Genomic DNA, 23,257 nt, shown 5'->3' on the forward strand with positions numbered 1-23,257 from the left:
ATGGTAACAATGCTTATAAAATAAGTTAAAATAAAAATAATCACAAACATATAGGTCCATTTCATACACATGCAAATTAAAGAAAAGTAAAACACTGAAATTTTACAGGATTAGTTTTCCTCAAATCTGAGTCATGACCCCGGAGAATTGCTTATCTACTGTATCTGAGTTGACCTGGTCAGGAGAGAATCTTTGCTGAATTTGTCTCACCTGGATTCCATTCAGCCAGGAAGAACAAATGGTAATTACACTCGGTGAGAAAAGAAGGAATAAACCAAACATGACCAGGAAAATAAATCCATTCTCCTATATTATTTAGACAGGAAGAGAAAGAAGTCCACCTGGGAGATTCCCATGTTTGGTGGAGGTTTTACTAGTATGGCTAATTCTTTAGCAATGTTTTACACCACTTTACCATAATTTATTTTGAGACAGGAATTGGTTAGGTTTAATTTAGCACACACTCCTCCCTTGGAAGCTAAAAGATAATGCAGGGCCAGATAGAGCATCTCATAACTGGGATACTCTGTCCACTAACAAGGACAGAGCTGTTTTTGTTAGCTACCAATTCCACTCCACTTTCAGTCTAATAATTTGATTTAGATTATAAATTGGGTCACGTGCTCCATTAATAATTCCGTAGGGATTCCAGGTTGCAAAGTCATAATACTTAATTATTCATTCAGGGGGCCATTCATCTCCTTTCCAGTTTTGTGAACCAGATTTTGCCACATCCTTGCTCTGGTCAGTTTTAGGTGTGGTGTAATTTTATTAAAATAAGGCCTGGTTTACCCCCATGTGGCACGTACTTGCCCAAGTCCACGGAAGCTTCCGGCTTTAAGTCCGCAACTGAAATAGTGACCTTTAGTTGTGAATTGTTCTCCGTGAAGGAAATTATTATCATAATAATGTCTCATTCTGGTGAGTGGGGGGTGTTACTCCATGGATCACATTTAAAGTCAGATCATTTACAAAGCCATACTCCATCTGTGGCCTTACATTTGAGTTGTGCATTCTGTGATATATTAGAATCATCAGTTGAGGACTAATATTGCTTGAAAATAGCCAGACCTCTTAAGTGGTCCTGCCAGACCATACCATAATACATTCATTGATGCTTTGGACTGTCACTTGTTCCACAAATCTGTTTCATATATGTAGTCAAACCTGGCTTTTTGAGCACCAGGTCTCTGATTGAGGGGGCTGTCCCTTTTCATTTTACTTATTTATGGTTTGGAAATGCACGGTTTGTATTTTAAACATACCTGTTGCATACTTGAGTTTGAATTTTAAGAAGCAAATTTTGAAAGGCACTTTGTGCTCTGTTGGGGCATTGTCAGTAGAACTTGGTAATAATTTTTTGTGTGTCATTGTCTCTTGCAGCTGAGAAGAAGGAAATAATTTTCTTCAAAGTATTTTCTTAAGTTAAGCATATTACTGGGATTTTATTATTTTTTCTGGCGCACTTTGAGCAGTGGAGTACTTTGAATACTAATTCCTTAGACATTAGTGGATAGTAACAGTTGAAATAAACTTGAGGGTTTCATTTCCACACACACTGTTACTGCTTCACTTTTTTCCTAAATGTTACTGACTCTGGAGAGGGAGGCAGTACAGCTGATACTTGCATGCAGTAAAGTTGATAATCCTTAGAATCATTAAGTTTAGTGTACTGACACAGTACATTTCCACACAGCTATTCGTTTAGGCATTTGTAGCTTTTATAGCCCCAGGAGATGTTGGATCTCTTGTACATGTGCAATGCAATGGACATAATAGTGCACAGTAAGTCTTCTGGGAGGGAAGGGGGCTTTGCCTCATCTGCATCAATGACTGCTTGTGTGGCAGAAAGATAGGTGCTGGCTAACACAGCCATCTGCTGGGAGAAGTGTGGTGTGTACCAGCATTAAGGCTAAGCACTACTTCTGCAGTTTTAACATTTTTTCTTGAATTTTTAAGATGAATCAGCGAAAGAAATGCTGCAGTGTTAAAACAGTAAAGCTACAGAAAAATAATAGGACTGTAAGACATGATCTTTTTTGCTTAATCATCCCCTTAAGTATGAGTGCTAGTCAGGATGTATTTTGATTTCTGAGTGTTATTAGTAATATAAGATTTTAGTTAATAAAGTACTTCCTACTATTAAAGATTTATTTCTTAAAAATTTTTCACAATGTCTAATTATAAGATGATAATTCGAAGTATATTTGTGAATCCACACACTTTAAACTCCAGGTTTTATTTGTGTATCATATATAATTGCATTTGCTTTATTAACTTATAATGACAAGACTAATAAATTGAGCCTTAGTGTACAGCTGTCCTGGTGGAAGCAACTGCTTCTTTTTTTGTGGAATACACGTGTAGTCTCTGACCACTCAAATTAAGATCCCAGGCTTCTTTTCTTCCAGACTGTGAGCTCCCATCTTTTCTGACCTGTTTAATTTTTTCTCTGCTGCAACACATGCCACTGTTCTGCTGCCTAAACAGAAGTGACACCTGTGTTTTTTACACTGTGTCACAACACGATGCAGTGCGGTTCCCGTGTCCTGGAGCTGGAGATACAGCTTCCACTTTGCTGTCATGAGAAATGGGGCTGTATCTCTGAACCTATGCATTTTTGAAGACTGCAGCACTGTCTGTTACTAAAAGTCCTTTTAAAAATATATTGTATGTACCATGAGCAATGTGCATGCTAAAGTTCTGATAATTCAGTTTTATTGTCAGATGTCTCAGATCTACCACTTGTGCTCCTTTACAGTTATCACTGAACTTTAAGAAACATTCTGAAAGTCCTTTGCTGACAGAGAATTGTTACGAAGCAAATCGCAGAAGATACAACTATACAGATGGGTTTGATGCTGGTATTGGACGGCCTAATGGAGGTATATTTTAGCTTTCATGGAACATTTTGAATAAATTTTCATAATTACTTAGTAGAAAAACAGCCTTATGATAATAGTTCTATGCTAAATTCTTATTCTGTAGTAAAACAGACTTAATCACAGAGTGGCTAGGGTTGGAAGGGACCTTACAGATCATCTAGTTCCAGCCCCCAGCATAGGCAGGAACTCTTACTAGATCAAGTCGCTCAAGGCCCCATCCAGCCTAGCCTTGAACACTTACAGGGAAGAGGCATCCATGGCTTCTCTGGGCAACCAGTACCAGTCTCTCGCCACCCTCAGAGGAAAGAATTTTTTTCCTAATGTCTAACCTAAGTCTCCCCTCTTCAAGTTTTAAACCATTTCCCCTTGTTCTCTCACTACACACCCATGTACAAAGCCCCACCCTAGCTTTCTTGTAGGCCCTTTCAGATGTTGAGAGGTTGCTATAAGGTCATTTCAAAGCCTCCTCTTCTCCAGGCTGAACAACCCCAACCTCCTCAGCCTGTCTTCAGAGGAAAGATACTCCAGCCTTCTGATCACTTTAGTGTCTCTCCTCTGGACACATTCAAGGAGCTCTATGTCCTTCTCATGTTGAGGACTCCAGAACTGGACACAGTATTCCAGGTGGGAGTACTGGAAAGAGATCTTTTGGAAGAGAATGCAATAGTAGGAGCTTGTTAAAGCAGTGTGACTCCAGTTGTATTTCTCTCCTAAGAAGAGTAAGAGTGTTGAGTTAATGTTCTAGCCAAAAATATATAAATGAGCAGCCAGAAAAGGAGGTTGACTTGTCTTAATGTTGGACTACTGTCCTCTTTCCCTGGCACTCTGTTGTAAGCTTCTTCCCTGCTGGTCATGTGAAATAGAACTTAAGTTTGCTATGCTGTCCCATCTCAGAATGTAGAGGTGCTGACTTCTCTTCACAATTTTGCAGAAGTAGGATATTTTTTTAAACTGTTCATAACTGAATTTCTTTAAAATTTAAAAATCCAAGGGCATTTTGCTAGAAAAGAAAAGCATGGTTGGCGTTCACAAGGCAGAAGTGGTACAGAGAACATAAACCATCGAGGAGGATGCCATGGAGGAGCTTTCCGCAATCGTACCAGCACTTTCCAATGGGGAAGAGGCCGAGGACTTCCTGAGAACATCATACTTGATAATGGAACTGGGAAGAAGGAAGATGAAGTACCCAAACATTTCAAGGCTGAGGACTTTGTAAGTTAATTGTAATTATTGTAAAAAAGGTTTCATGGTTTCTGCAAGTGCCATTTTGTCCATTACAAGCTGCTTCATGAGTTTTCACCAGTTTCAGATCATCATATAAGGGAACACCCTTGCCATAGATTAGAGGGTGTTGGTCATTTGTCCACTAACTTGTGTCTGCTTTTCTTCCAGCCATCTTTGAACCCTAAATATGAGAGGGAACCAAATCGGATTGAATCTTCAGCTGCAAGTGTGTGGGGTGAGTATTTTTGATGTTTTAAAATGTAATGGAGATCTGAAATAGTTTTATTTGAAATATGAGCTTTTTTTTAGAATTTCAGAGTTACAGATTTAAGTTATGAAGGTACAGGTTGAAGCTGAGAAAACAATAATATTATTGCAGTGTAAGGATTCACTTCTATGTGAATTTCAATCTGTTGGTCTGTAGATGCAGCTACAATTAGGATACTTACCAGAAGAGCATCTTTTGTAAAGATGTCAATAATTTATCTTCACCTTTATTCTCAAGAGGAAATGAAGGCAAGTCATCTTAACTAGTGAGATGATTACTATCTGAAGACTTTATAAAATAATGTTTCTGATTGACTAGGGCTGTTGGAAGAGTTTGGAGAGTCTAGGAGGGCTGGAAAGAGCAGGTTAGCTTGCAGAGGTCTCTTGATGGAACCAATTGTCTTAAGCAGTTGGTTGTATTTACGATTTACTTGCAGCAAATCTGGTCCTATGAGTGGACCTTGAACTGAGCTATATAGTCTGTTTCTCTTCTCTACGTGATGAAATCTGGTTATCACTTAACAATTCTTTCAGCTTTATGTAGTCAGTTGTTCACCTTTAACAAGCTGGCAGTTTTAGACTGCCTGGATTATAAATTAATAAACCTACTCAAAATAAGAACCTTTCTCTTTATGAAGAAATAACTTTTAAACTGTTGATAATACTGAGACCTGAAACTTGTTTCTCATTTTATATGTTACTTTAATTCAATGATTGTGTTTCTCATACTTTCCCAGTATGTTTTGCACTCTTGGGTAACACTAGATACAGGTCATCCCCTCAATATAAATACCTAATTGCTAAGAACCCTTGCAGGAGCCAAAAAATTCAACTGATTGCCCATTTTGTGTGTTTCATAGAATGGTTTAGGTTGTAGTGGACCTTAAAGGTCATCTAATTCCAAATCCCCTCTATGGGCAAGGGATAGCTCCACTAGACCAGGCTGCTGAAAACCCCATCCAACCTGGCCTTGCAGGGGGGAGAGGGGCAGCTGCAGTTCTGGAAAACCTGTGACAGTGTCTCACTACCCTCACAGTGAAGAATTTCTTCCTAATGTCTAACCAAAGTCTACTCTTGTCCAGTTTAAAGAAATTCCCTCTTATTTTGTCGCTATCTGCCCTTACAAAAAGTCCATCTTATAGGTCCCCTTCAGGTACTGGAATGCTGCAGTAAGGTCACTCTAAGGTCTCCCTGGTACCTTCACTTCTCCAGACTGATTAGCAGCTTTCATGTGAAAGTCAAGAAATAGCTTTATTTCAATGGAAGAGCATCAATAACCAATTATTTCCTAACTGAGCTACGAAAAATTAAAAACAATTTGAGTGGTTTACAAAACCTTTGCAGGATGCTTGCTGTGGCTGCTACATAATGTGACTACATGAAATGACTCACTTTGATCTGAAGGGGGGCAAGCTTTACAGGTTTGGTTTTCATTCTTCACGGGGAAAAGAAGGAACAGTTAGCTATATAAAACCATAGAATGTGGTGGGATCATCCAAAAATTATGAAAAGTCTTCATAAAATTTAATGAAATCTAAGTATACAGTTACTGTGAATGTTTTGGAACATCTACCTCCTAAACAAAGCTAAAGTCACTCATGCTTTTAAATAAGTTGTTTCAAAATGTAGGATATGGTGACGGCCTGTGAGGTAGAACTTGTTAGGGGGAGAGGAGAGAATCTTGGAAAAGGCTGTTAATGCAGCATTGGAACATATGTGCAAAAATAAAGAATTGTTTTATGTATTGAAAATTTTAGGACTTTTTAATAGCTGTTCTTTAAAACTGTTAAATGTCAGTTACTTAATATGACAGATGAGTGTATGTCTCTTAATTAGTGCTCTCCTGGAAACACTGTAAGCATTACATGTTGTTATGCACATCTGAGGTATGGAGATAGAGAAACTGGTCATTGCCTCGATGTGGAGCATTTGGCTGTAAACTGAGCTGTTAATAAATATATTAGTAATATTACTTTAATAGCCTTATAGGGAAATATGAAAACCATAACATCTTTTGAAGATTTCATAGCTCTCAGCAGCTTATTTGGATTTTAGATTTACAACAAAGGACTGTGTAGCAGGCTTATTTGAAGAATATCTTTTTTCCAAAAGTGAAATTCCTTCTTTGTCAAGTGAAGTACTTAACAAATGGTGGTTGTAGAAAACTAAACAGAACCTGTATTTATCCAGCTTTGCACAGTCTGTTATTTGTGGAAATAAAACTGTACTGTAAGTTCCTGATTTATGCCTGTTTGCTCTGGGCCTTATGGCTAGTACCTTATGAACTATAAACTTGAGAGTGTATACATATGCACACATACATATATGTATGCATACTTTTTTTTTTCCAGCATATCCTTTGAATCCTAAATCTAGATCTCTGAGAATGCTTGTCCTTAGAAAGGGCAGTACAAAGGAACTGCAGATGTCTAGATGTCCAGTAGTAGGAGGTCTTCATTCACAGACAGTAAGGAAGGGAACTGGCACAAATGTTCATAAAGGATCAGTCCCTAAACCTGTCATTCTACCTGCAAAGGTGAGTCTTAGATACCTATGGAATTTTACTTTTGAAAAAAAAAAAAAAAAAAGATGTTTTAATTCTGAATGTGCTTATTTGCTGAGAGTACTATCACTGGAGTCTTATATCTATACTGTGGTTGGATCTGTCTTTGTTACTAATTCACCTTTTTTGAGAAGTTCAAGAACTGTCCAATTGAGGGCGTGAAAAGGATGTTTTTAACTTCTGGTATAGCACTGCCTTTTGTAGATATGATTGTAACAGAAAAATAGATACCAAATGGAGAGGTATAGTTGGCATAAAAATACCTTCAAAATTTAACTCAATTATTGGCAGATATGATGTTGCAACCTATTACTGCCATTTTGGTCCCTTTCCAAATGCACCTCTCCATGTTCATTTCTTGATATTTGTTTCAGGAATTTTTCTATGCTTATGAGATCATAAGTAGTTCTTAACTCTCTAATATTCTTCTGAAAAAATGATACTTTGAGCTGTTGAAGGCTTATATTTTGATATCTCAAATCTGAGGGTCTTAATTGTTGTGAAATGTTAGTCTTTATCTAAAAAGTGTGAACAGTATCTGTGAGCAGATCACTTGCTCATAAACAGTGTGTTCAACAAAGAAACAGGTGTTTGCACAAAGTTATGATTTTAGTTGTGATTCCTGAAAATTGTCCTGTTGTAGTAAATAATTCTTAAAATTTCTGTTTCTTTTTTTCTTTAGCCTACACAGTGGAAAAGTGAAGCAAAAGAAAACAAACGTAGGAATCTGTTTCCTCGTGAATCTGCATATGGTGTTGGCAATTTCAGTCCTTTCAAATCAACTGCCAAGGCACATGGTCAATCACAAAATTCAAAGAAAGAGGTAAAGCTATGTCTGTGGTATTATCAAATTTGTAAACTGTTTAATTTGGTTAGATAAAGGAATCAGTAAGTTTTATGCAGAGTTGTGTTAAGTAATTTTTTTGGAAGCTAATGTGGATAGATTTGAAGCCTGAAACTACAGGTGCCTGGGAGTCTTTTTGACTTTCATTCAAAGTTTTCTAAATGAACAGACTAATACTCTTGCTTTTTCTGACTCTATACATTAGTGTAGTCAGTCACATTCTTCATCCCCTGTTGGCAAAGCTGGCCAGCCTCGTATATTGACAAGAATACAGACCAATAAGAAGAGTGAATTTTTGAAAACACTGAAACAGGATAGAATGGAAGAGAAACATGAAGACAAGAATCGTGCCGGGAAAGAGAAGGTAGTTTTGTTCATATCTATTGCAAATCCACCAGTAGTAGTTTCTGGAGAGACCATACAAACTTATTTTTGTTTTGCTGTAAACAGGTGTTAAGTCATGGTATTGGATCTCCAAATGAAGGAAAGGAGTTACATTTTTATGAATGAAAAAAAAGTTGTTCCAAGGGTTACTCTTCTCCAGTTTTTCTTTTTTTCATTCTGCAGCTATGTGTTCATAGGTGTTATTAGCTTGGGTACATTGTGTCTTTGATAACACTAAAAAGAGTAAATGAAGCTTTGTATTCATGTATACATAGTAATAGATTCATAGTTTTGATTGGGTTGGAAAAAACCCTTAAGATCCTAAAGGCCAACTGTAATCTAAAACTGCCAAGTCCACCACTAAACAATGTCCCTAAGCACCACATATACATATCTTAAATACATCCAGGGATTGGTGACTCCACCACTTCCCTGAGCAGTCTGTTTCCAGTGCCTGAGAACCCTTTCAGTAAAGACATTTTTCATAATATCCAGTCTAAAGCTCAGCTGGTTCAATTTCCTTTGAGTCCATTTTCCTTAAAGTCCAGTCGCTTCTTGGGACAAGGAACAAACACTCACCTTGCTACAACCTCATTTCAGGTAGTTGTAGAGTGATAGGGTTTTACCTCAGCCCCTTTTCTGCAGGCTAAACAACCTCAGTTCCCTCAGCCTCTCCTCATCTATAGACACTTCCCTAGCTTCTCTGCTGTTCTTTGGATGTTCTCCAGTAGCTCAGTGTCCTTTTAATGAGAGGCCCAAAACTGAACACAGTTCCTCAGGTGTGCTCTCAACAGTGCTGCGTACACAGTGATGATCACTTCTCATCTCCTGCTGGCCAGAGTATTCCTGATAAAAGCCAGGATGCTGTTGGCCTTCTTGGCCTCCTGGGAACACTGCTGGCTCATATTAAACCAGCTGTTGACCAGCACCCTCAGACCCTTTTCCCAGGGCAGCTTTCCTGCCACTCTTCCCAAAGACAGTAGATTTGCATGGGATTCTTGCAACCCATGTGCAGGACCTCACACCTAGCCTTGGAGAACCTCATACAGTTGCACATTGATCCAGCCTGTCCACATCCCTCTGCATAACCTTCCTACCTTCAAGCAGATGAACACTCCCCCACAACTTAGTGTCATCTGCACACTTGCTGAGGGTGCACTTGATCCCTTTTGTTCAGTAAATAAATTAAGAGGAATAATCCAAATACTGAGCCCTGGGAAACACCACTTGTGACCAGCTGTCAACTGGATTTAACTGCATTCACCACAATTCTTTAGGCCTGGCCATCCAACCAGTTTTTTTACCCAGTGAAGAATGTGCCCATCCAAGCTCTGAGCATCCCTTTTCTCCAAGAGAATGGTGTCAAAGGCCTTACTAAAGCCGAAGTTGACACCATCCATAGTCTTTCCCTCATCCACTAAGCAGGTCACCTTGTCATAGAAGTTGGTTGAGTAGCACCTGCATTTAATAAATGCAATGCTGACTGGCCCTGATCACCTAGTTGTCCTGATGGCAGTCACCTGTATGTGTTGTGTGATTGTAGTCAAGATGATCTGCTCTGTAACCTTGCCCTGACCACTGAGGTCAGACTGACAGGCCTGTAGTTCCCCAGATCCTCCTCCCAGGTCTTCTAGATGCGTGTCACATTTGCTACCCTCCAGTCATGTGAGGCCTCCCCAGCTAGCCAGGACTGCTGATAAATGATGGAAATTGGCTTGGTGAACACTTCCATCAGCTTGCTCAGTACTCTTGGGTGGATCCCATCTGGTCCCCTAGGCTTGTGGAGGGCAGTGTTTTGTGCCTTGGCTGTTGGTTAATCTACAGAACAATTAATAAATTAACTAATTCATGAATTAATTAACTTGGTTCTGCATCTCAGATAATTTCCTTTGTAATAGAAACTAGTGTTTAGATAACCAGAAGTTCTCTATTCTTGGTCTAACCATAGGAGTGATATTTGATTTATGCATATATAAAGAACCTGTTTTTACTTCTAATGGAGAATTTGAAGGCCTATGCTGTCTGTATATAATGGTTCATGTTTCTTTCAGTCTGGATTGGTTTGTGCAGTGCTTGGCAGCAGAGAATATTTGTGTCAGTGCTACCAGCCACCAACAAGCCATAACCATAGTTATCATACATTGCCCAAGTGAAGATAAGTATTGTATTGCTCAGAATGAGGTGATTATAAGCCTTGTCTCTGTAAATAACTGGTTAAAATACTTTAATGAAAAAAAAATCCAAAACCAACCAACATTATAAATTATAAGTAAGCCAGATAGATGAGTAGTTTAGTAGTGGAAGTTATAATGTTCTTAGGAGTATATAATATTTATGTGTGTATATATATATATACACACACACACACACACACATATATATTATATAATACAGATATTATATATAGCTTGGAGCAGTTGTCGATAAGTGCATGCTTCTTCTTCCCTGCCTTTGCTGGTTCAATAACAGGTCTGAAAAGATGTTAAATCATGTAATTAATAGTTGTCTTACTTCTAACATTAATTTTAGTGATCATCAGTGCAAGTCATGGTAGTTGAGTGGATGATGTTATTATATGCCCAGCTTAGGGATTTTGTTCTCAAAAAGGATGCTTCCTCTTTCTACAGCTGGTAAGACTTCTGAGGCAATTTGGCTCATACTAAATAAGAATTATGGGTTGCTGAATGATTAGAATAAAAAAAGCACCTCAGATATACAGAACTAGACAGCTTTTAATACTTGAGTGAACCTGAACAGTGACCTTTCTAAGTAAACATCCTCCTAATTTTACTTTCATGGCATTTAAGCTCCAGTTGCTGTTAACTGCAGCCTGAAAAGTTGTCCTACACACATATACACATGACAAGTTATTGTCTGAATTTAAAGAGCATTATCAAATCTTTCTGAACTTGTGGCATATGAATTTGCTGGCTGAGGCATGGTGTCTGTCCTTTACACAAAGTAAACTTGATAACTATGTGTTTTCCTGACATGGGGCTCTGATAATTAATTCAGAACATTGTAAGTTCAACAGATAATGTTACTTCTATATGAAAGAAGTATGAAAGTCAATTTATGTAAGTTTGAATTTTAAAATATGTTTGAATCTTTGTAGAAAAAGGTTTTCAGGCAGAGCATGGGAGTTGCTTTTTGCATTATTTATCAGTGGTATAACTTAGTATTTCTGCAGTATCCAAGTGTTTCAAACTCTAGAGTTATGAACAGAATTATCTCCAAAGTAATACAGAGTGTACCCATTTAAAAGTAAATATAAGAGAATAATTGAATTGCAGAACGTGGAGACATGTTCTTATGAATGGAGTTTACTTTTAAACTCAATAATGTAAATTTTTTTTTAACAGAATGATGCGTCCTTTAACTTGAATAAAAACAACAGTCCTCATCGTGAGAGAGATATAAACCATAACACTGAAAGTGAAATTCCACAGGAGAATGGCAACACTTCAATTACATCTCAACAGATCATTCAATCTTCAGCTTTACCTCAGGCAGATGTTCTTTCAAGCTCACTTGAGGCAGAGCATAGGTATGTATTTTATATAATGTGAAGAGTATGGTAAGTGAGCGTGTAGTGAAATGAGGCAATGAGGCAACCAGGTGTGCCACTAATTACCAGGTAGTGGGCATGAGTTTGTGTTAAGCCCACCTGTGCCTGATTAGGGTGGGCCCCACTGCACATGAGCAGGATTAGGGGGCCAATAAAAGGTGAGGTCTAAGACACAAGCTCAGCTCACTCCTGAGCAAGCCAGCAGAGAGTTTAGTTGAATCTGGAGCAGTAGCACCGAGCCAGGCTAACCAGTCCTGAGGGCAACCAACTCAGGGCACTGTCTGTGCACTTTTGCTGGGAGAGCTGTTGAACCTTGGAGCGCTGTGCCCTAAGAGAGGTTCGTCTTGCAACATCTGGTGGAGAATGTGGGCATAGACCTCGGTCTAGGCTCTGCTCAGATGAATCAGAAGAAAGGGAGCCAGTTCGGCGCAAACTAACATTAGCAGAAAACCCAAGGAGTCGGGTAAGAAGATCCACTACCTTCCTTCTCTATCACCGATTCACCAAGAAAAAGGAGAAAGATGGGACTGTCATCAAGTACCCCTGTTAATGAGAAGCCGATGGCATGGGTGAAGGAGCAAGAACTCTCCTTGTCCCTGTCCGCTGCGGCCACGTGGGAACTTTGGCAGGAGGTCAGTGACCTGTTGGGAAGCCTCCATACCCAAGAAATGAACAAGAACATAACTGGATTAGAAGGTACATGGGGGGTGGTAATCAATGCCCTAAAAGAAATAAAAGCCAAGGCGGAAGCTGCTGCTGCCACCATTGCAGCACTTCTGCCAAAAGCTAGCATTGATACTACAGCACCACCACTAGAAGCAGGATCCGGTGTTGTCCCCACAGCGCCTCCGCTACACTCTCCTCCTCCTGAGGGTGGAAAAACCCTGAAGGCATTCTTAGGATTGAGGGACAACGGCCTTGCCATCAAGGGCAAGACAGGAAAATCACATCGTTCTATAGCTGAGTTTCTATCAGACATCGGGCCGGAGGAAAAAGAAGACACACCCGCTCCGAGCACCAAAAGAAACGTTCAAAATAATATGAAGATGCCAACAGCCCATGCCCTGAGATGGATGTCCCCAGTTGCTACTACAAACCGCCCCTACTGCCACCTTCCAGCTCAGAAAAAGAGCATGGGAAAGAAGTGGCCACCCCACCTGCTGCACCCATCGGCCTAGAGGACAAAATAAAAGCCCTCCTTGAACAAACAAATCAGGCCATGAAATCTTTAGAGAAAAGGATGACAGACATGGAACAATGCTCGTCTTTCCATAAATATCGAAACACACCCACCCTCCCTGATGGTGACGATGAGGACGTTCCAACCCTGCGGCAATCACAACAGAAGAACCAAGGCATCAAAGGTGCTGATAAACCCTGATCTAGAAGATGGTCTGGTTACACCCGCGATGCCGTTCCTGAAGGGGATTGGGAGGCCAGCACCATCGTTTGACCTGTTCTGCATGATAACAACAGGCCGCCACAATTTGAACAGCACAGTTGGAAAACCTTATAGCAGGCCAAGAAGACCTTGAAAGAGGGAGGATTAAGATTGGAAAGTGTCCAGGCCGTCGGCTTTTCACCGCCAACACTAATTGCCCCCACAACTGTTGCAATCTGGCCAGGTACCTGCTCACCCCCTCCCAGCAGATTGTCTGGGTCAAAGAATGGGAGCGCCTGGCCCAAGTGGAAGCAAATCGCCCTCAAGTACCCGGGGATCCACTATTAGGGATAACCGCTGAGATGCTCATGGGCTCAGGATGCTATGCAGATGTCCAAGTCCAGCTGCAGTTCCCGACTGTGCTCCACCACGTCGCTGTGCACCTAGCCCACCAAGCCGCCTATGTGGTCCCAGAGCCTACTCCATCCCCTTCATTTACCGCCACCAAGCAAGGGATGAATGAGCCTTTTCAACACTTTGTTGACCAACTTTGGCAATCTGTCATGGCTCAATCCGATCTAGGAGTAGAGCAAAAAGAATCTATGTTCAAGCTACTGGCATTTGAAAACGCAAATCCGAGAATGAAGTCACTGTTCTCCACTTTACCAAAAACGGCTGACGTCTCAGAGATGTTAGAAGTAGCTGCCAGGGCCACCCAACACAACAAAACCAAGGCATGGCCAGTGCCTTTGCTGCTGCCCTGGAACCCACTCAAAAGCTCCTCATGGCAGTTGCACAGAAACTGGACAGAAGGGGAAATTGATACAGAAGGGGAAATCGATCAAGGAAATCCACCCCTGTCTGTCTTCGATGTGGAGCCACAGGCCACTCGAGGAACTTGTTCAGTCACAGTGTGGTGTGACCAATGCCAGAAAGACAACCACAACAAGCTGGCATGCAGGTCTACACAAAACGGAAGGCGCAGCGTGCCGGGCTGCGCAAGGACACAAGTAGCCAGGCCAGCGCTTTACACCATCTCCCCACCCCAGCCACAAGGGGAAGCCTGGGCATCGATGTGCCCTCAGCAATAGACGTCACCCTCACGACAACGCAAGTACACCGGATACCGACGGGAATATGTGGACCAGTATACCAAGAAGAAAGCATGGTTGGAGCCTTACTAATGGGCTGTTCTTCCACTGGAATTGCAGGACTTGTTGTGCTCCCAGGAGTTATAGATGCAGATTATACAGGGGAGATCATGATTACTTGTTTTACGTTAACGCCCCCCCTGATAATCAAAGCAGGAACTCGGTTAGCACAATTGGTCCCCCTTCCAAATATGAATCTGGGGAAGAATGCCCCCGTGGCACAAGGCAGTCAAGCCTTTGGATCTTCTGGAAGAACTCTGGTAACCTTAGTGCAACAGATGAAGACAAGGCCCAATGTAATTGTAAAGTTGACCGCTGGTAAAGAGGTCAAGACCCTTTCCATGATGATGGACGCTGGGGCTGATGTTACCATAATCAACCTTAATGTGTGGCCTTGACATTGGAAACTTATCACTGCCCACGATGCCGTCCAGGGAATAGGTGGTGGTTCCACCCCCTTCAGGCCCTTAAACCTGTGCAACTAAAGTTCCCCGGAGGACAAGCGGTGACCGTACGACCTTATGTGTTGCCGCTACTGGGACAACTTGGAGGATTGGTTGGCAGGGAAGTTATGAGCCAACCAGGGGCTCTTCTTTCCATCCATGAACCCACCCAACCCCCTACACATTTTCAGTGAGGGCCACCGCAGAGGTGCCGCCAACTCCCAGACTGTTATGGAAGACAGACACCCCTGTCTGGGTGGAGCAGTGGCCCCTATCCAAAGAGCGCCTAGAAATCGCCAACCTTCTGGTAAAAGAGCAGCTGGACGCAGGACACATGCAGCCGTCTGTCAGTCCTTGGAACACGCCCATGTTCGTAGTTCCAAAGAAGACAGGAAAATGGCGATTTTTACACGACTTACGCGAGGTCAACAACCAGATGTGGCCGATGGGCGCCCTCCAACCTGGGCTGCCCCTACTCACAATGTTACCCAGAGGCTGGCACCTTCTGGTAATTGACCTTAAGGACTGTTTCTTCAGTGTTCCCCTACATCCCGAAGACGCAGCTTGCTTTGCCTTTACCATCCCATTGATCAACAAAAGCGAACCTGCGAAGTGATACGGATGGGTAGTATTGCCACACGGGATGAGAAACTTGCCAACAATATGCCAGTTGTATGTGGCATGGGTACCCTCGCCGATCCGAAAAGAAATACTGGACACACTAATCTATCACTACATGGACGGCATACTGCTTTGCCTGGAAGCCCCATTCCCCAACAACTTTAGTCAGACATTGACCGATTGACTGAAGGCAAAAGGATTAATAGTAGCTCCTGAGAAAGTGCAGTCACAATCGCCCTGGAGCTACTTAGGATGGCAAGTCACTCACGCCATGGTGAGACCGCAAAACCTAGAAGTGATCAGCTCGATTAAAACACTGAATGATGCCCAAAATCTAATGGGCGAGCTTCAATGGGTTTGACCCATTATAGGTCTCACCAAAGCGGATATCCACCCCTTTTTGTCACTATTGCGGGGAACGCAACCAGATGCATTAGTGGACTGGACTGATAACCATACCAATGCATTAAAATGGGTCGTCCACAAACTGGCAACTGGCTTTGCAGACCACCGAGATGCCACTCAAGCCATTGGAATATGGGTATGCAACCACCCTTCATTCGCATTCGCACTGCTGTTGCAGGATTTCAATTGGCAAAGGGAAAATGGGGAACACCACCATGACAACCGTGACTGAAACCACAATTAGAGCTCTCAAAAATCAGACTCGATAGCCATCTTGGAGTGGTTATTTCCACCCCACACGGCCCAGAAAGGTATCTGGCAACGAACCAAAGTAACAGCATTCCTGATACAAAAGGGATGACAGTGTTGCCTTGAAGTAGATGGTCGAGAGCCAGGATGGATCAGCATCCCTATCAAAACAATTGATTTTGGTTGGTTGCTGCAACGTTCTACACCACTACAACTCACCTTGTTCGAATATTCTGGAGATATCCATCATGGAGGCCCAAAACACAAGCACCTACAGGCCATCAGCCAGTTTCATTGGATAGAATGACCAATTGTTTCAGAGTGTCCAGTGCCTGGTATCACCATGTTCACTGATGCCAGAAAAAGGTTGAAAACGGCCGCCTGCTTATGGCAGGGTAAGGGACATGGAAGCAACATTTGATTCTGGGCACCAACAAAGACAACCTGCAGACTCTGGAACTACTGGCTATTGTTGGGAAACGACAAGGAAAACTTGTGCAACCAATATGGTTGATAAACAAGCTTCAACTTTATTGCGCAGTACTTCTACTTATATAGTGTTTCTGTGACCACACCCCTGTCACCAAACATCAACATAGCGTTTTATTAGACACCCGGTGTGTTTACCTGTAGCACAGCGAATCCCTGGTGCAGGTAGCACAGGATTGTGGGCCGATCTAATTGGCCACTCAAACATGGGGTTGGGCACGGCAAAGGGGTCACACCCCCTACTTTTTGGGAATATTCGAGAGCATTCTACGACAGGCTATCATTTGGGCCTTAACACAATGGCGACATGTCCCACTTAACATCATCTCCTACTCGCAATATGCAGTAGGAGTGGTGAACCATATCAAGGATGCTCTCATCAAGCCAGTACAAAACCAACGGCTGTTAGAGCTCTTTCTTACATTACAGCGTGTACTGAAAAATTACACACAACTGTGCTGCATCTTGCACATCCGTAGCCATAAAACATCTTTAGGCCTAGGAGAGGAAATGCAAGGGCTGACTCCCTGGTCAGCCTAGGAATGCAGGGTCCTGCAAGCCAGTTTGGGAAGGCTCAAAACAGTCATTCCCTATTTCACCAAAATGCCAGGGCGCTGAAGCGCATGTTTGCAATTCCATGGGAAGATGCCAAAGGGACTGTCAAAGCATGCCCTCAGTGCGCACAATTTGGCCCTGCCCTAGGAGTGGGAGTCAACCCATGCGGGCTGCAAGCAGGAGAGATCTGGCAGATGGATGTCACCCACATTCCAGAATTTGGATGACTCAAATATGTCCATGTGACAATAGACACCTTTTCAGGCATGCTTTGGGCGACAGCTCAGACAGGGGAGAGGGGTTTACATGTGGTCCATCACCTCACCAATTGCTTTGCTGTTATGGGGGTCCCCCAAGTAGTAAAAACCGACAATGCGCCTGCTTATATAGGTGGAAAGGTCAGGCAGTTTCTTGCTACTTGGGGAGTAAAACACATTACAGGGATCCCTCCTTCGTCTACAGGCCAGGCGATAGTGGAAAGAGCTAATCGCACCCTGAAGACATATTTACAAAAGCAAAAAGACAGCAAAGACATGGACCCACAGATGCGGCTTGGCAAAGTGCTTTTTACATTAAATTTTTTTAGTCTAAGCCGCAATTCCCAACAACCTCCCATGTTACTGCATTACTCATCCCAGAAAATCAAATGCATGCCGGAAGTCCAGATTAATTACAAGGATCCATCCACAGGTCAGTGGGTAGGGCCCAAGCCACTACTGTTTACTGGAAGAGGTTATAGCTGTGTCTACACAGACTCCAGACCTCTTTGGGTACCTCTTTTGGACACGCCCTGCTGTGACCAGATCTCTAATGGACAATGATGCATCATCCAGCAGCTCAAACTGAATAACCTTGCTGAATTCACGCGTTTGGACATCGTATACTTTTGAACTTCACATATTTTTTGTGTTCCTTTTAAAAAAAAAAACAAAAAACCCCAACAAAACAAAACAACAAACAACAAAAAAAGAGGAATTGTCTTTTTTGTTGTATTTGTGTTTATTAGAACATATGTACTTATTACAATTGTCATTGTAACAGTAATTCTTCACAAAAAAAAAAAAAAAAAGTAGTGAAATGAGGCAACCAGGTGCCACTAATTACCTACAGGTAGTAGGCATGAGTTTGTGTTAAGCTCACCTGTGCCTGATTAGGGTGGGCCCCCACTGCGCATGAGCAGGGGCCAATAAAAGGTGAGGCCTGAGACACAAGCTCAGCTCACTCCTGAGCAAGCCAGCAGAGAGGTTAGTTGAATCTGGAGCAGTAGCACCGAGCCAGGCTAACCAATCCTGAGGGCAACCAACTCAGGGCACTGTCTGTGCACTTTTGCTGGGAGAGCTGTTGGACCTTGGAGCGCCGTGCCCTAAGAGAGGTTCGTCTTGCAACATGAGCATGTCATAAACAATTACTAATTCAGAATACAATTTTTACTTAGTACTGTCACAAATTTAACTTTTAGAGGTGCTAATTTACATTAATTTACTTTGGTTTTACTAGACTTGTCTACTGACTTAAACTTGCTTTACTAAAAATTCAGTGTATTTCCTTATAAAGAAATAAAGCAAACTTCATAGTGACTGCATGGCTCTAACCTTGGTCTGCATGTCTGGGAGGAACAATGCATATAGTTGCTATATGTATTAATAATGCTTTAAATTATGCATCTTTCCTAAAACTCCCGTGAATTTTTCCTCATTGTAAAGTAACTAATGTAAAAAAAGGAATTGAAACAATTGGAGAATCTCATAAAAGTAACTGCATCAGAAGCTGATAGAGATGAGAATGATGCTGTGGGAAATCACAACTCAGATTATGAGCTCTGTCAGGCTGTTACAGTTTCTCGCATCTACAGAATTGCTATGATGGTTTTTTTTTTAAATTTATTGATCGACTATACATACACATTGGACTGAAGAACTTTCCCTTTTGTAGTACCTGCAGAGGAAACTTGCATGACCTCCTGTTCCTCATGAGTATGAAAATGAAATGCACCCTGCTGTGTTCCTCTTTTTCCACCATTGGCTAGGGGAACAGAAATCTTTGACCACTAGAGTCTGGTGATGAGATTTTTTCACTAGGAGGTAGTCAAATCTATCTTTCATCTTCCAATTGATACGGCTTTGAGTGGCTTTCATAAGGGCTTCTGGGCCCTGTGAAATGTCTTTCTTTTGTGGTATCCTGGAAAGGCTCTCTCTTCGTATTGTCTCAGTATTTTGGCTGTGTCTTCTGTGAGAATGCAGACAAATGGTATGGTAAGACTTTTCTGATAAATTTGATGTGAAGTGACCAGCTTAATGCACAGGATACTTGTTCATACCTGCTGATGGTGTTGGCATAGTGTTGGGTCTCCCTTTTGCTGAGGACCTGTTCAACATGGAGCCATCTTGCTGGTGTCAAGTCTGCTAATCTCAAGTTGTGTTTTTTATATAGTTCACTCTTAGCCATTCTGGAAGGCTAATGTTGATTTTAAATGACAGTGGTCCTGCTAACTTTGGACACTGTTGCTTAAAAGTTGATTAGCTATTGCCCTAAATTGTATTTACATTAATAGGAACTCGGTAACTATTCACTTTATTTATGTAATACTGTTAAAATCTAGCTTGCTTGCAGTAAAAGTTTCTAATAAAAATTGCCAGAAATATATCTATCATTAAGATGCATTTTGCATTGTGTGTCTTCTTTTGTATGTCTATACAAATGCACATATTTTCACATATCCATATCAGAGAGAGTTTTGGATGACTTGCATGTTATTTGTGCTGCTTCCAGAGGATTTCATTGTTCCTTGCTGTCACGTTATCCAGTTCTGTTCAAATACTACAGAGGATATAATTTCCATTTCTGTTACTGTCCTGTTTCTCCTTCTACAATTCCAGGCTTTTAGGATGGCTTAAGCTACATTGGTCACCTGCAAGCTTGTACTGGGATTTAGAGCTCATTGTGGGGAGGGTTACTTTGAAAGACATTTTAAACTGACATCTGACTAAATTAACTACCTGTCACATAACATCAACTCTGACTTTGTTTTCGCTGTTGTAATATATTCACTGTTCTTCAGCTCTGTCAGTTTCTTGTGTAAGTTCTGGCACATGCTTGAGAAACATTAATTTTTGTGGACTAGCTTTAACCTTCTTTAACACTTAAGATCAACAGGCTCATGGTTTGGCTGAAGAAAGTGCTAGTCCTTTTGGCAAAAACTTTGCCACAAGGCAGATTACTATCTTAATTTTTAAATACCACAGTGTGTCATTGTTTGAGTACAAGGAACTAAAGAAGGAGGGCTTTCAGATTGTGAGAGGGGCTGAACACAGAAGGGTCTATTCCCTCCCATTTCCTGCCCATTCTCTATGCAGGTCACTCAGACCTCAGCCCCTACTCTCTGTTCACCTGCTTCTTGCTTCGCTGCTGTTCCCTGCGCTCCTTTACCTGCAGCCCACCACTACTCTTCAGAACCCACACCCATTGGGTGCTGGGAACACCTATGGAGCCCTCTTCTGAGTCAGCCCAGCTGCAAGGGGCCCCCTATCCCTGCCAGCATGGAGCTGGGGTTGTACATATGTTTCTATACATTTGTATTTTTATTCTTTAAATAGAATAAGACTACCGCCTTTCCCCTCTTCTAGTAAATCAAAACTCAGATTCTGTTAAAAATCAGCATCTGCTGTTGGGTGATACTCTGTTGCAAAGAAGCCTGTCCTGGTTCTTTGATTTTTTGTAGCCTGTGCTTTGTGAAACCATTTCATCCTGAATTGATTCCCACGGAGGGCGACAGCACGAGTATTTCTTGATGGATGCCTTGTTGTCCAGGAAATCCCATTGATTCCCGAAGTGTGAGTCTTTTCATACTGGGGTATGCTGCTACTCTATGAGAGCAGTTATGCCTAGGAAATACATGTTTAGTTTTCCACCTGTCACAGATATCTTGCCTTAAAACGAGGGTATAGTTTTTACCACAGGTAGGGGTAAAACAGGATCATCTGTGAAATACGTGTGAACTGTGCAACTCCTGTGCTTTATATATCTTTTGTAAGTCTTTTAACCTATTTTTTTCATAATTTTTTTTTGGAAAAAAAAAAAAAAAAAGGACCAACCAACTGATGAATCCATTTGTTACAAGGTTTTTTATTTTGTTAGTTACAGTTGTTTCCACATCTATGTAGGCAGACCCTGAAATGTCTGAGTGTGTAGCAAATTGCTTCATGTTGTCCTTTTTAATTTAAAGGTTATTAAAGGCGATGGGATGGCTGGAATACAGTGAAAATGATGAGATGTGTGCTCCACTAACAGAGGAAGAGATGAGGGAGTTCAGAGTCATTAGGGATCAGGTAACACTATGATAATGTAAGGGTGGGCTTCTAAGTAGTTTCAGCATTGCTGGTAGTAGAATTGCTGAGGCTTTCCATCTCTTCAGCTTAGCTTGAGAAAAGAGCATTTTTTTTTTTTCATGATTTTTATGCAGTTTCCTTGGTTCTCCAAAATCTGAATTTTCTCTGGAAACTGACAGTAGTTCTGTAGTAATTCACTAACAACAAAGTCTGCAGAGGCAAGAATTTTTGCTTTCTCTCTCTCTCTCTTTTTTTTTTTTTTTTTTTTTAATCAGAAGTGTTGTTTATACCTGATGGGATCAGTGAGGAGAAGCTGTAACAGAGCATCTTGTGAAGTGTTAAATATGGGCATTTGCTATTTCTATAAGTCTAGCCCCACAAATGTATGAGTTAGGGCATTTTGAATATTAAACTCTAAATGCATAGCTTATTGCCCAGCTTCTACACTATGTGTAGAGAAGCAGTAATTCCTTTCTTGTTGTAGAATAAGTTGTTCTCTTTTTCTAAAGTGTCTTTGACTGTCCAACTGCTTGAGGTAAACATATTGGGATACTCATTCCTTGCTGCTGCTTCTCCTTTTCTGTGCCCCTTATTGCAGACCCTTCCCTTCCTAGCACAGATTTTTGCAGCTCTGTGGAAAAAAGGGACTTAATCACAGGGAAGAGACTGTGTGGGAAGAGGGATCACTAGGGCAAGATGTCTGGGGAAGTGGGTGAGAAGAGGGTAAGCTGTGATTGATTGCAGGAGCTTATCACAACTGGAGGAACTTGTATACAGCTGCCTAGCTCAGAAGTGAAGACTCTCTGGGGTGTTCTTTGTGTGTATATATGACTAGGCAGTACTGTGGATCTAATGGAGTTCAGAGATGAAAATGCAGAGAATATTGAAATGCAACAGATTGTTGTGTTTACCTTTTACCTAATTTCATCTTTTCTCATTTCAGTTACAAAAAAATGGCCTTCGGAAAACTGGCATTTTGAAAAAGGGCTTCATTTCTGGTTTTAGATTTAGTCCCTGGAAAAACAGCACTTTCAAACCTACTCAGGAGGAGGAGGATTCTGAGACAAGCAGTAGTGATACATCTGATGATGAGGATATTTGAAGACTTCTAAAACACCTATAGAAGACCATTTTTTGTTTTCCAAAAATTTGGGGATGTGTTGTCCAAAAAATATTTTTGATTTATGTAGTAATACACCCACTAAAGGGGACATGGGGGGATTTTCCATTGAAGAAAGGAAGGGATGTTGTGTTGAACATTACTGTAATTTCTTTGTAAATGAATATTGTAGAGTTGACACAGCATTGACTTTCTTCATCACTGAATCGTTTCTGAGTAGCAATGTGACTGTAATAAATCAGATTTTGCCATACTAAAAGTAAAGAATTATGTACTATCTTGCAAAGCTTCTGTCTTATTATGTCCAACTGTATAAGGACAAAAAGGGCAGATTAACAAAGTGTTTTGCTTGCCAAGGCAACTCTTCCTTACAATGGAAACCCTGGAGTCCACATTGTACGCTGTTTGTGTTTAGCCTGTATCTAGGTCTGGACTGAAGCAGTTTGATCTTGCACCTGATGACCCCCTTTCCAGCCAGGGAGGGTACCCAGGAAGAAGAGAGGAGTTCTGTGGGTTGAAATACAAATGGATTATAATGAAATAACAAGATCAGTGCAAGCATTAAAATTAAGCATTTAAGCTTATCATAGAATGGTTTGGGTGGGAAGTGATCATTGAGTTCCAACACCCTTGCCATGGGCAGGGACACCTCCCTCTAGACGAGGTTGCTGCAGGTGCCATGCAACCTGGTCTTGAACACTTCCAGGGAGAAGGGAGCCACAACTTCCCTGGTAAGCCTGTGTGTCTCACCACACTCAACACTATCATACTCAGGATGGTCCT

The 23,257-nt window shown here is 41.4% G+C and overlaps 1 protein-coding gene across 1 annotated transcript in view; it reads left to right on the forward strand.

Moving 5' to 3' along the window:
- The window catches only part of GPBP1 (GC-rich promoter binding protein 1), a 36,773-nt gene extending 14,022 nt beyond the window's left edge, over positions 1 to 22,751 (forward strand). Inside the window, exons 4-12 of the mRNA XM_008500152.2 lie at positions 2,762 to 2,885; positions 3,877 to 4,097; positions 4,278 to 4,344; positions 6,728 to 6,912; positions 7,622 to 7,762; positions 7,989 to 8,147; positions 11,530 to 11,714; positions 21,252 to 21,354; positions 22,298 to 22,751. Of these exons, the coding sequence (XP_008498374.1) occupies positions 2,762 to 2,885; positions 3,877 to 4,097; positions 4,278 to 4,344; positions 6,728 to 6,912; positions 7,622 to 7,762; positions 7,989 to 8,147; positions 11,530 to 11,714; positions 21,252 to 21,354; positions 22,298 to 22,456 (1,344 nt within the window). The 3' untranslated portion in view covers positions 22,457 to 22,751. The remainder of the gene's footprint in view (positions 1 to 2,761; positions 2,886 to 3,876; positions 4,098 to 4,277; positions 4,345 to 6,727; positions 6,913 to 7,621; positions 7,763 to 7,988; positions 8,148 to 11,529; positions 11,715 to 21,251; positions 21,355 to 22,297) is intronic.
- Positions 22,752 to 23,257: the final 506 nt, after the last annotated feature.

This window comes from Calypte anna, chromosome Z, assembly GCF_003957555.1.
Source record: "Calypte anna isolate BGI_N300 chromosome Z, bCalAnn1_v1.p, whole genome shotgun sequence".
NCBI classification, from domain to species: domain Eukaryota; kingdom Metazoa; phylum Chordata; class Aves; order Apodiformes; family Trochilidae; genus Calypte; species Calypte anna.